A 14,083-nucleotide genomic window follows, 5' to 3' on the forward strand; every position below is an offset into this window, starting at 1 on the left:
GAACCAAATGATTTGGACCTCACCTTGAGAATCAATGGTCTAATCAGAATTGCAGAACTGACACTAGGTTCAAAACACTAGGTTGTACTGTTTACTTTGCACCGACAGTGAATGCACCCATTTAGTGTTTATGAAGCTTTTCCTGGAAGTGCAGTATAAATGTTAATGCATCGTTTATTTTCAGGCGATTTACCTCAACACCTGCAGGTCATGATCAAGATACTCCGGTCTGAGGACCGTATTAAACTGGTCAGTATTACACGCACGCACACACGCACACACTTTTCAAAAGCATGTCCCATATCTGTTGCATGTGTGACATACAGTACATACATACAGATAGATAGAAAGAGACTGACAGACAGACCTTTATTGATCCCTGGGGAAATTTTGTTTTCATTCATGCTCCCTCCCCCCTCACACACAACTAGAAGTGTGCCCAGTCTACAAATAATTGCTTCTTTTTGCCACATGCATGCAATTTAGTTTACCAAAAAGAGTATGTTGCAAAGAGAGTGACTGTAAAACATGCATGTTACATGACAACTGTTATTACTAATGAAAGCAGCACTGAGAGAAAAATGAACAAATTATAACCAAGTCACATTATACTTTACACCAGTAGGGTACCCAGCGCTGTGCAGGTTATTGGTGAAATTATATAGACAAGCAGAAAAGAATGTGGTGCAAAGCGCTGCGTTATCAGCTTTCCCAGCATGGATCAGTGTGTTTAAGTTCCGGTTCCCCAGCATTGACTGGGTTATTGCATGGACGAAATAGTCTCTCTCTCTTCCCCTCCCCCTCCCTCTGTCGTCCCATCTCTCTCTGGTTTTCTGTCCTCGGGGATCTCCATATATGGGCCTGCAACGTCAGACACAGCAGATACCATTGCCTAACAATGCTGATTTGAGCTGACTTCGGGCATGTCCAAGTCCATTATTTGGACATACTCAGACAGATAGATAGAGAGACACACACACACACACACACACACACACACACACACACACACACACACACACACACACACACACACACACACACACACACTTGAACTTTATATCGTAGATCAACTGCATCAAAAGTATCCCCAACAACATCAGTAGATTCTAGATATGTACCTATTGAGATGTCTCGCCATGGCTAAAGTGCAACCTCTCGTTAAATATTCCCTCTCTGCCACAGGCTGTACGGTTGGAGACTGGATGGTCGGAACGCGTGCGCTACATGGTGGTAGTCTATACCAGCGGTCGCCAAGACACAGAGGAAAGCATTCTACTAGGGATGGACTTCACTGATAAGGACAGGTAGCTTAAAGCCTAATTTAATAGAGCACCCTGAGTCTGAGATTTTGTCGTTTTTTGTTTGTTTTTTACAAAAACGATCATGGATTGATCTTTATTGTTCTCAGTAAAAGCTGCTCTATTGGGATGGTGCTGCCACTGTGGAGTGATGCCAACATACATTTAGATGGAGATGGGTGAGTATCAATTTATGTCAATATTCTCTCCCATAGGATACAGTCGATACCCGACTTGGTTGTAGAAAACACAGCAGTGGTTCCCAAACTGTTTAGCTTGAGACCCACGCACAGACTTAACTTTCACTTTCAAAATGTTCCAAAGGCAGCAAAATTTGCCATAACACTTACTATGCATCCCTTGTCTATAATCCATTATAAGCATACTTATGAGGCATTAAAATATGCATATAACGCTGTATAATTATAGCTATAAAAATCATGAATAATCATAATGCTTTATAACAATAATAATAACGCATTATACATTTTATAATGACTTAAAAGGTCAAGTATTATTTTTCATAACTGCTGAACACTGACGTTCATGTTTTATTTGCATTACGATTATTTGTAATACATTATAAATAATATAATCACTTTAATGCATTATAGTGTGATTATAAGTCACTACAAGTGGTCATTGTGTGCTTTAAAGTGTTCTTGCATAAATTGAATGCTATTTTTTTTTATTATACAGTGTTATAAGCCGCCTACAATGCTTTTATACATGACCTTATAAGTCACTATAAAATGCGTTACAATTGTGTTGCGATTATTGTTGTAAAGCATTATGAGTATTTATGAGTTCTTATAATTATACAGTCTTATGAGTAGATTACATATATAATAATGCCTCCGGCTTTGTCGAGCATCTATACGAACACAATTGGCTTGTGTTTTGGGGGGGGGCTGGGCTGGGAGGGTGATATTTGTCACTGCACGTACTCCTACGGGCAGGGCCGGCACCAGTCAGCAAGGAGTGTTGGGCGGGAGGAGTTGGACAAAGTCCTCCATGTGGGGGCTCCTCACTGGCAGGTGAGTCAGTAGGATACAACATCAGTGACAACACACAAATGTGTGTAGGGAGGAATCAATTGGCATAACGACTAAATTGGGGAGAAAAAGGGGTAAAAGCAAAAAAAGAAAAAAGATGCAGCTCTTTAGTTTTACTGACCTCCGGTGACTGAGTTACTTGCAGTCAATTTGACTCTAACGTGTGTCAGCTGAGTTCTTGCTGACCTGTTAAAGTGGTCCCTGTGTGTGTGTGTGTGTGTGTGTGTGTGTGTGTGTGTGTGTGTGTGTGTGTGTGTGTGTGTGTGTGTGTGTGTGTGTGTGTGTGTGTGTGTGTGTGTGTGTGTGTGTGTGTGTGTGTGTGTGTGTGTGTGTGTGTGTGTGAAGAATATTCCACTGGTCTGTCCTGAATGGTGACCGTGTGAATCAGCGGTGCACGCAGCCTGTGTTTGTGTTCCTACTACACCACTCTGTCTCTCTGCGTATGCGCGGTCTCTGTACGGACTCACCCTCATCTCCTGTCTCCCCCTTTTTGTCTCCAGAGGATTCAGTGTAAACACGGCAGGACGGACGCATGTCTTCAAGCCTGTGTCTGTGCAGGCCATGTGGTGAGTCGCTTCATTCCCAGTGTGTACCTCATAGATCATCGTTGTGGGATTATTGGATATTAAAGGTGGTGTAAGTGACATGTTGTGTTGTTAAATAGCTCTATTTTTCGATAGCAATCATTGCTGTAGAGTGTTTGTTTGTTCAGTAATAGGGGTCCCCCTGTCTCTCCAGCTCTATAGTAAACAGAAAAAATATTTTAAGGTCAGGATGCCAATTGTATCCAGTCAGGAGAGAAGTAATACAGGATATTCTATAAAATTGAAGCTCTGTCCTGATTGGATGTAATTGGTATTCTGACCTGAAAATGTATTTTCTGTTTACTAAAGAGCTGGATAGATGGGGAGACACCTGTTACTGAACAAACACTCTACAACAGAAGCAGCACTATGTAACTTTCCTCTTCTACCCCCGGATTTTGAACCCGGTTTTCTGCACTGTGCTGACATTTTTACCATTGCGCTAATAGAGCCAGCGTGCTTGCTCAGGGTATAAATTGGTTCTTGACAGTCAGGTCAAACATTTTTGTAAGATCCTGTGTCTAGGTGAGACATGACCTTTGACACCATCTAAAATGTCTCAATAGAAGAGCAGGGAGACAAAATACAACCACCCCAATAGTTTAAGATATATTGTATTAACATACTCTACCATACAGATTGGACAAAATCATTGGTGAGGCTTTAACCTTTTAACAAAGAACTTCTTTTTTTTTTACGGCAACGTATATCTTACATTGCCTTTAAGCAGCTTTGTGGCTTAATATCAAAATGTAGTGACAACTGTCATATGTTTTGTCCACCTCAAATCCACCTCAAATCCTATACTAAAATCCTCAGACTGAGTGAAATGTTTTCACTCTCAGAGTTAAACTAACACTGAGGATGTTATATATGTGCTGGGTCCCACCCACACCAATTTATTTTCTTCAGTTTGCTCGTGTTTTGGTTGCTTATTAATTTTCACTCATTTATGAGACAACAGTTCATACATACATTATTAGTGCTTAATACATTTATTTGAATATTACAAGATTTTAACCGTTTTAAAACGTACACCGGTATGACTGAATTCCCAATGAGTCCCCTCATGTTTACACTCCACATTAAATCTTCACCGAAAATAGCTAATCTACAAGCAAGCTCATAACGCTTTGAAACGCACAGATTGTTCCCCCCAGAATAAGGATTTAGGTTTAGTCTTCCAAAACAACAATTTGATGGTGCTGTGGGCTTCTCACCTGCCAAGCTGCTGCCATTGCTTTCTGCAAATGCAAGTTCCAGCTGCTGCACAGAACAGACAGCCACCTGCTGTGTAATAAACAGATACAGTTTGACCCAATGTAGTACAGTTTAAAACACAACCTATTAGCCTTTTAATTATTGTGTGGCGGCAGTCTGTTCGTTAGACTTAATTTGTCCCCAAGGGGAAATTCATTTCCACAGCAATAGACAACAGACAACAGTACAGACAACAGTTCATACAGCGGAACACAATAACAGTGATATAACAATGATGTCATACAATGACAGACAGCAGTACACACTCAGGTCTGTTCAGCTGCCTTTGGTCTTTCATATTTAGACCTGCCAGTCTATTATGAGTCACCTTTAGAAACACCCATGTTCACTAATGTGCCATATTTATGTCTGTGAGGCAGACTCCATGACAGGTATATGGGACTTGTTGAAAGAAATTATTTTATTGGGTGCTCGGGTGGCACAGGGTAAAGTATCTGACCACCACTGTGGAGTTCAGGGGTTCGAATCCACCCTGTTGGGTGATGATTTGGGTCGATGATCTTGAAAACTATTGTTGTGTAAAAAACATGATTGTAGACCTTATTAGTTCATTGCAGTGAGCTTTCCGATCACACTCCTAGTTGAGAACACAGTCTGTTTATTTGAACAGATATTGTCATTTCACATGGAATAGTTACTGCAAGGCCACCTTGAGAAGACAGAGGGATTAACATGGAATGTGGTAGATTATAAGTCATATATAAACCAAATGCTTCTATATGAGCGGCAGTGGCTCAGGAGGTAGGGCGGCAGCTTGGGAAACGGAAGGTTCCCAGTTCCAACCCGGGCTCCCCCAGAGTTGGTGTGGAAGTGTCCCTGAGCAAGACACTGAGCCCCTAATTCCTCCCGATGAGCAGGTTGGTGCCTTGATTGGTTTCCTCTGCCGTCATGTGTGAATGGGTGAATGTGAAATACATTGTAAATCGCTTTGGAGAAAAGCGCTATATAAATGCAGTACATTTCCATTTCCATGATGCTTAACGGGCCAATGTCACGCTCCAAATTATGATATTTGATTTGCCATATTATGTATTTCCGGTAAAACTGGCTCTGGGCGGGACATGTGATGGACATCGGGTGGCGTGAGAAGTAGCCAATAGATTTGTGCCAGCTGACTAAAAAACTATTTTGTCATAGGCCGTTTAAATCAGAATTAAACTTTGTTAGTGGTTTGGGTTGCCAAGATGAAACTCCCAATTACAGATATCTTCAATAGTTGCTCTGTTGATAAAAACATTTATAATTCAAAATATTCTCTCCATTGACTGGCTAAGTCACTCTTTTAGCACACAAATAAATGCAAACAAAGCAAATTCTGACTATGTATATTGTCAGTGGGGAGACTGTCAATGTACTGTATGTTAAGAGAGTGACTTATTGAGAGCTACACCTTGCAGTGTAAGTCAAAGGGGAGACTTTGAGATGACCAATTGCTGATCAATGGATTAACTATTGACGATATATATCACCAATATTTGGAATTACATCATTGCACGTACACAACCAAAACCTCTACCAAAGTTTAATTTAGCTTTAAAGCCACATTCTTTAACTTATTTAGTGGAAGACCCATGGTGGTTTGAATCCCGGGTAGGAAACTTACAGATTGCAGCTTGTGACGCATTGTGAGCTTGTACTGTAGATCGGCTATTTTCAGCGAGTAACACCTACTGTGTGATGAAGTATAAATCAGGCTTAAATGTTGTACATGAAAATAATGAAATGACAGCCTCTTCTTGCCATGGCTGAGCCCAGTGGTGAAAAAAATACTCAAAGGTTTTACTCAAGTAAAAGTATCAATACTGCAATGCAGAAATACTCTGTTACAAGTAAAAGTCCGCTAATCAAAATTTACTTCAGTAAAAGTATTGTCATCAAAATATACTGAAAGTACCAAAAGCAAAAGTACTAGTTATGCAGAATGTCCCATCTAAACTGTGTAAAATAATTTTGAAAATAGCAGATCTACAAGCTCACAATGCATCTCATCGCAACGCGTTGTGAGCTTGTAGATCGACTATTTTCAAATCGCCAAAGTTTGAATAGGGCTCAAGTGGTAAATGTATGTTTTGTAATAATAATCTAAATCTACAAAGTAACTAGTAACTGAAGTTTTCTAGTAATTGTAGTGTAGTAAATGTACAATATTTGCCTTTGAGATGTAGTGGAGTAGAAGAAAAAGTACAGAAGATTGGAAATACTAAAGTAAAAATACCTCAAAATTGTACTTAAGTACAGTACTTGAGTAAATGTACCTTTTTGCTCTATGTCCAACAGGTCTGCTCTACAGATCCTCCATAAGGTGTGTGAGGTGTCACGCAGGTACAACTACTTCCCAGGGGGGATGGCTCTCACCTGGATGGGCTTCTACGAGAGCTGCATCACCTCAGAGCAGAGCTGTGTCAACGAGTGGAACGCCATGACTGATCTTGAGACCACGCGGCCTGACTCACCGGCCTTATTTGTGGATCGGTAAAGACCTGTGCTTCTTGCATTTTGATATAACCCATTAAGACCTGAGGCCGATTCTACGAATGGTTTCTAAATCAGTAGTTCGATCACTTTCAAGATCACTTTATTATTTTGGATCACTTTCCAAAATAGCAGATGTGCAAAGCTCGCATGGCACGAAGTGACGCGCTGAGAGCTTATATATCTGCTATTTTTTGGAATTTGTTTTTTAACGCAAAAATCTAAAATGACACAAATGCATTCTCGGTTTTAATGGGATAAAGGGAAGTCTGCATTATTATATATATTTCTTTTTTTTGGTATTTGAAACAAGCACATTTTCATGATTCTGTGGATCAACAGCGATGTTTTGATTGATTGTGCACAGGCCAACAGAGCGCGAGAGAACAGAATGCCTGATCAGAACCAAACTACGCAGTATCATGACGTTCCAAGACCTGGAGAATGTCACCTCTAAAGAGGTACAGTATGCATCAATGTTTGTTCAATTTGTTCTTAAGTATTTTTTAGCATATCTGCTGTATATTAGAAATCCATCCATCTGTACTGTATGTTGTTGGAGCCTGGGGTTTGCTGTTACACGCTCTCTTACAACAACCTTTTTACATGTTATCTTTTACTAGATCCGTACCGAGCTGGAGCAGCACATGAGCTGTAACCTCACGGAATACAAGGAGTTCATAGATAATGAGATGCTGCTGATCCTGGGTCAGATGGACAAGCCCACGCTTGTATTTGACCACCTGTACCTGGTGAGAAGAACATTTGTTTTGTTCATTATTCTTCCCTCTCCATGTTGAGCTTGTTGATGTTCTTACATTACATTCTCCTCCTCATCCTCCTAAGCCCAATTCATACTTAGTTGTGTGCCACAAAGTAGTTTCGTGATGTGATGTGTTGTGAGCTTGTAGATCTGCTATTTTCAGCACTTGACACCAGTGTGCAACTAACGTACGCTGGTAAATTAAGCTTTAGCTTCTAAATACTGTTGCATCATACTTGGTGTTGTTTACACGTCTTCTCTTTTAAACTTTATTATAGCAAACATGGTCAATTTGACCTTAATCAATTTGTGTCTCCACACCTCCCCAGGGGTCTGAATGGAATGCCTCCAACTTAGAAGAATTGCGGGACTGTGGGTGAGAATATAGAATGCAAAAAAATATTTTTCTTATGTACAGTAGGCCCAAATAATACTATATGTTTGAATATTTCTCAAATCTGCTATGATGTACAGTATGTTTGTCAACAACAAAGTTTAAAGGTGGTGTAAGTGATGTTTTTTTATTTTTGTTAGTGTTACATACTGTAGCTCTATATTCGAATCTACCATTCCGCAGTCATTGCCATATAGTGTTTGTTCAGTAACAGGGGTCTCTCCCCCCCCCCGTCTCTCCAGCTCTTCAGTAAACAGAACATACATTTTCATGTTGAGGTACTGTACCAATTTCAGCCAATCAGAAGAGAGAACTTATACAGGATTAACAAGTGAAATTGAAAGTGAGAGATTGGATGAAATTTGTAACCCACCTGAAAATGTATTTTCTGTTTACTATTGTAACCCACCTGAAAATGTATTTTCTGTTTACTAAAGAGCTCATAGATGGGGAGACCCCTGTTACTGAGCAAACAATCAATATAGCAATGATTACTATCAAGCTTTAACCTTTTAACAATATACTTTTAGTTTTAACCAAAAAAAGATGTATCAGACCATATTAGATGAATTAGTGTTAGATATGTTTCAGCTCTCCTTTGATGAAATATTACACAAGCCATGAAGTTAACTGTTTTACATCGGTGCCATCTTAATTGTATATGGATTATTAATTATCCAATTTTGTTAATACAAAATACAACATTGCTTTGGCTGTCGTTACTGTAGTTGTTATAATACATATCTTCCTGTACGGTAGGCAAACTATTTATCTCCATCAGCCTTTTTATCAGAGACTACAGTATGATGATTATTTTATATACTCCATCATACGATGGTGTATAAATCAGGCTTGAGGTTCAGGAAATGCTTTGTTATCTGCTGCTGTGACCGCCAAAACAAAACACACAAGACTAACACAACAAGGTACATGGGCATACAGGACCTACATTAGCGCAACAGTACCTTGCAGGACACATAAATACATATAGACAGCAGGCAAAGTTCACCATGTAATCTGATGGAAGAAGTTAACATTGGAAAATATACTGTATGCCAATTGCAAAATGAAGGAGAAATGGCAAGTATCTAGCCAGGTGTGGCTGTATCATATCATCCTGTATAAATCCACACTATTCACAAAAGACAGCATGGAAGTGACAAATGAGTTTTTGTTTTGTTTACAGAGTGGGTTACATCCTCAACGTCACCAGAGAGATTGACAACTTCTTTCCAGGAACGTTCTCCTACCACAACATCCGGGTGTATGATGAGGAGACCACTGACCTGCTGGCCCATTGGAATGACACCTATAACTTTATTGTCAAAGCCAAGTGAGAATCACAAATAAAAACAATGACTGTGTATGACATACTGCACAGCCTAATCCTCAATTTTAATTTAACTGAGATTGTATACATTTTTACCAAATTGACTCTTCCGGGCGCTAATCTCCCAAACTGCAGGTCCGATCAGGGCATTTTCCACATCGTCACCTTGCTAAACTAATGGCCTAAGTCATTTTTTGAGGAAAATTATATTTTTGCCTAAGTCAGCTCCTCATGACACTGGCCACCTCTGGTAAAATCGCCCATCTCCTAATTGAAAAGGATCATGCTGTTCACTCCCCTTTTAGTATAATGGCCTAACTCCCTAGTGTGACTTAGGACAAAATAGGCCTTTTTTTGGCCTAAGTCACATGGTTTTGTGACTTAAGCCAAATTATTTACTGATTTAGGCCATTTTGTATTTTATTTTATTTTTTGCCTAAGTCAGATTTAATCCTATTTAAATCTCTTATGTTACATAACTGACAGACAGTGTTATTTCTTTTTAAATAGTCATAATTTGTTATAAACATTTTGGGTGAAATGATTAAGAAATATATTTAGTTTAAATATATAGTTTTGTTTTGGATCAGTTTTTTATTTTTCCTGAAACACTTTTAAAAAATGACTTAGGCCATTAGTTTAGCAAGGCGACGACATTATGTTTTATATTTTTTGAAATATTTAACTTCAATTTTATAATTGAAGTCAGTGGCGGTCAGATCGGTTGAAACCTTGCCCATATATGGCAAAGTTTTGCTATACATGTCCGAGATCCGCATGGGAGCCAAGCTATTATTAAATCCTATCTTATGATTTTAGAAGAAAAAAAAAAGTGTAACTTTGTGATTCGTATCAACCCATTCAATTGTATTGTTTTACAGAAACTTATATTTTTCCATTTGAAAAATACATCTGCTACTATTAGTATAATATTAATACTATTATTAAATATTTAACATATATGCTAAGATTTGAATGTATTATTTTACTTGCTTCACAGGAAGAACCACTCCAAATGCCTGGTCCATTGTAAGATGGGGGTGAGCCGCTCTGCCTCTACAGTTATTGCCTATGCTATGAAGGAGTATGGCTGGTCTTTGGAGAAAGCATACAATTTTGTCAAGCAGAAAAGAAGTATAGCTCAGCCCAATGCTGGCTTTATGAGACAGCTGGCAGAATACGAGGGCATCCTGGATGCTAGGTGAGCTAAGCCTAATTTTGTCATACAGACTTAATACATTAAATTAGACTTAAATTGACTCCTAACAAAGGACAACTTAATGTGTTTAATCTCTATAGTGCTGTGGTGAGCTTTATAAGCACCAGGTCAGGGCTACTAACCCTGACATACTTGTGCTTTATGCAGTAGTTATTGCATTAGCTGTCTTGTAGATCCATAATACACAAGCACAAAGTTTATGAAAGCGTAGCCTAATTGGTTTTTTTAACTTTGAACCGGGCGTCCCTATTTTGGGCATGGTTAGTATTTTCAAAACTTTGACAACATTTGATAAACATTTAAATTGTTGTTCAAAAATAGCAGATCTACAAAGTCACAAAGTTGCTTTGTAGCACGTTGTTGGCACTTAGATCAGCTATTTTTGCTATTCGTCACGCGACAAAGTAAAACATTTGCAAAAAAAATAGCTTGTTTGGTAATGACAGAAACCTGAAAGGCCGTTTCAGATGGGGACGCCAACGCCGGCGTTGGCGTCCCCATCCGGCGTTCTCGCTTGGATCAGCGGGATCACGGTGTGTCCCTCATGTGCAGACACAAACGCACGCGTAACCAAAAACTAGCTCTAGTCACCCGTGGGCGTGAGCATGGCACAAGCACGCTAATTTCACGGGACCGCGCCCGCTTGCCTCTCCACCCTTCAAATTCTCCATGCGTGTCAACTAATCGCCCGCCTCTCGTTGAAAATGAATTACTAAGGCGCGTCAATCGCTCCCCGTCTGAAACGTCCTTTATTGTTCTCCAAAAATAATGTTATATTTTAGTCTACATCTCTTTTTGCATCCCTGTTTCTGTTTCACAGTAACCAGCGGCACAACAAGTTGTGGAGACCTGAAGGAGGCTCAGAAGAGGCCTCGGGTCAGTGCACTGGCCTGGATGTCCCTGGAGAGGAGACACCAGTGCTGAGGGCCTCCTCCCGGGAGGAAGAGGAAGCCTGGGGTGGCTGTGGGGCCTCTCCCTGCAGGGGCATGGGTCTGGAGGTGGAACCCCCTGACCCCCTTAACTACAATTACTATTTCAGACGGTTGTCAGACTCTGCGCTGGACAGTGAGCCCTCCACCCCGGTGCGAGGCCCCCCTCTGCTGGGTATGGAAAGGGTATTTATTGAAATCGAGGACGTGGAGAGAGATGCTCTATTGGAGGACGAGGGCTTCTCCATGGCCCATTTGGTTCCACCTGGAGCAGGCACAGCTGCCCAGACCTGTGGCCGCCTCGACCCTATGGAGGACATGAGACTGAGGCTGGAATTCAGCACGTTGGAGGAAGAGGATGAGGAGGAGGCAAAGAAAGAGGAAGAGGAGATGGCAGCACTGGCCCAAACCCCAGGAAATTCTGACAGCAAGAAGGAAGAAGAGGAGTTGGAGAGGAAGGAGGAAAGCCGATTGGGTTTGGCGAACCTCAATACGAACAACAGCAACCGCCTTGCTGCCAAGCGCAGCTGCCCTGCTGCCTTCGACGTGAGTTGTGCAAATACTTACGTATATAACATACCAGCAGTAACGGCTTGTTAATTATTTTTGCTACATATTTTAAATATTACAATTTTAGGTTTTTAACATAGCTATTATCCATTTTCAGAAGGAGGCAATTTTGCACAATTAATGAGAAGATAGGTCTATTTTCTCCATGTTTTCATTGCTGCTGTCTTTTACCTTGATGTTTACATTTGTGTTGCTGGCTTTTTAGAAATTGTGTACCTGTATACTAGTGTGTTCTGTGTGCTGAGAGCATGTTCTCTATGGTCTGCAAAATCTCCAGCCTATGTAAATGACCACATTTTGACAGACTGGAGTTAACAGCACAAGCTCTTGTCACACAAAGCACACTGTTGAGTCAGATTCGGATTCACATTAAATATCGGCAAAGTTACACTTTAACTCACTGTTGTCACCTTTCAGTAGTTTGTCCTAATGACATTGTGACTGACCATGTCTTCTCTCTCTTCCTTTCCTCGGTTTAGGACAGTGCTAGCACAGGAAACCCATTCAAGGTGAAGCCCTCCTACCAGTCCTGTAAAGACTGCCTACGTCTAACACAAGGGCGGCGCTGTGACCGCCCAGCAGGAGGCCGCACCCATCGCCTTAACCCCACCCGCCACTGCACAGTCCCCTCCATATCCATCGATCCGCCTGGCACCCATTTTGCTCCAGCCCAGATTCTGTCCTCTGTGCCAGCTCAAGCCCCCGCTGGGTCTGCTGTCCAGCCCTGCAGTCGTCTTTGCCGCTGTGAGACCTGCGCCCCAGGCGTTCTCCCTGCCCCTGTCGCGTGCCTGGAGGCCTATCGTCAGAGGCCAGTGTCACCCATGAGCTGTGAGGAGCCGTCTCACGACCGCTGCTTACTGGAGACAGAAGACATGGACGAGCCACAAGTGGATGAGGAGAACGAGTGTGTGCTGAGGAAGGGCAGAGAGACCAGTACGGGAGCCTTCACAGAGCTTACCCTCCTGAATCTCAACCTGGAAGGAGAGAGGCCAACAACCCTGGCCCCTGCTGAAGGGGTACATTTACCAACTGGGCCAGAGATCACACCCCCTGGTGGTGATGCGGAGCTCCAGCAACAGGCGTTGGCTCAGCTGCAGATGCCAACACTGAGGTTAGGACTTGGTCTGGGATTGGTCCGGCAGAGGGCAGAGGAGCTGGAGAGGCTCTCAGGTTTAGCCAGGGATGGTCAGGTCCCTGTAGACCCCCTGCCTTAACAGATAAGGTCTGACCATGGCTGGCATGGATGCAGGGATGGAGGTGGAGGGTGATTATAGCATGGCACTACGAGACCAACACCCACTGACTCCACTAGCTGCACTATACGTAGATACAGCTATGGACCTCCTAATGACTGCAACTGTGGTGTCACACTTTCACACCTTTGTCTGTAACCTTTAGTCCCATGTCGTCACTGCATATCTCTACTCTTACCAGGAGTACCAGGCAGAAGCACCCATGAGATTCAGACCTAAGTGAATCTGGATCGCCTCAGTCCAGGCACTTGTGGCTTAAACACTGTACAGTAGTTCTCTTGAGTTGAGAGGCCTCAGTTCTTCCACTGAGGGTTTCCTCTTACCTATCAGACCTGGTTGATGTCTAACAGATCTGTCTTGAGCCACCTGCTTCCATACCTGAAGGCTCCTCAGACTTTTCCACAGCCTCCACAAGCCGATTGTACACTTTCATAATTGCTGTGTCAGCAGACGGGTACGGCGTATGTACAGCAGAGAAGCTCATTGATCATATTGACACAGTGGCTGTTTTGAGTATGATGTAAGAACAAAATTCCCGCCGTGTCAATTTGGTCAATAGGATTGAGGATAGAAGTGGCTTATAGAACAGAGATGTTGTGTGAAGTCAACCAGCTTGGTGATTTCCATCTACCCCTCAAAAGATCTATGAATAGCACTTTGATTTTGAAAAGAAAAAAGTATATGGAGTAACTCATCTTTGTTTTGTCAGATTACTGTATGTCAATCGAAACTCAACAGTATTGGTAAGGAGATCATTGTATCTCTGCAATTGAGTCTCTTACTGCATTCAGTGTCCCTTCACATCATTACCATCGATAATTGAATTCTCAATTAGCTTGACTGTGTCCCCTCCCCTGCTGTTGCTGCTTTTGCGTCACAGAAAGGCTTCTCATATATATATATATGAAATATTTTTTTCAAGAGGTCTTATA

The 14,083-nt window shown here is 41.6% G+C and overlaps 1 protein-coding gene across 1 annotated transcript in view; it reads left to right on the plus strand.

Annotated features, from left to right (window-relative positions):
* The window catches only part of ssh1b (slingshot protein phosphatase 1b), a 28,275-nt gene extending 14,929 nt beyond the window's left edge, over positions 1-13,346 (plus strand). Inside the window, exons 4-15 of the mRNA XM_084046838.1 lie at positions 185-249; positions 1,186-1,307; positions 1,412-1,480; positions 2,857-2,922; positions 6,499-6,693; positions 7,061-7,154; positions 7,317-7,445; positions 7,786-7,832; positions 9,037-9,183; positions 10,181-10,381; positions 11,220-11,874; positions 12,378-13,346. Coding sequence (XP_083902964.1) covers positions 185-249; positions 1,186-1,307; positions 1,412-1,480; positions 2,857-2,922; positions 6,499-6,693; positions 7,061-7,154; positions 7,317-7,445; positions 7,786-7,832; positions 9,037-9,183; positions 10,181-10,381; positions 11,220-11,874; positions 12,378-13,112 — 2,525 coding nt within the window. The 3' untranslated portion in view covers positions 13,113-13,346. The remainder of the gene's footprint in view (positions 1-184; positions 250-1,185; positions 1,308-1,411; positions 1,481-2,856; positions 2,923-6,498; positions 6,694-7,060; positions 7,155-7,316; positions 7,446-7,785; positions 7,833-9,036; positions 9,184-10,180; positions 10,382-11,219; positions 11,875-12,377) is intronic.
* The last annotated feature ends 737 nt before the right edge of the window (positions 13,347-14,083 follow it).

The sequence above is a fragment of the Gymnoscopelus microlampas genome, assembly GCF_963454915.1.
Source record: "Gymnoscopelus microlampas genome assembly, chromosome: 21".
NCBI lineage: Eukaryota > Metazoa > Chordata > Actinopteri > Myctophiformes > Myctophidae > Gymnoscopelus > Gymnoscopelus microlampas.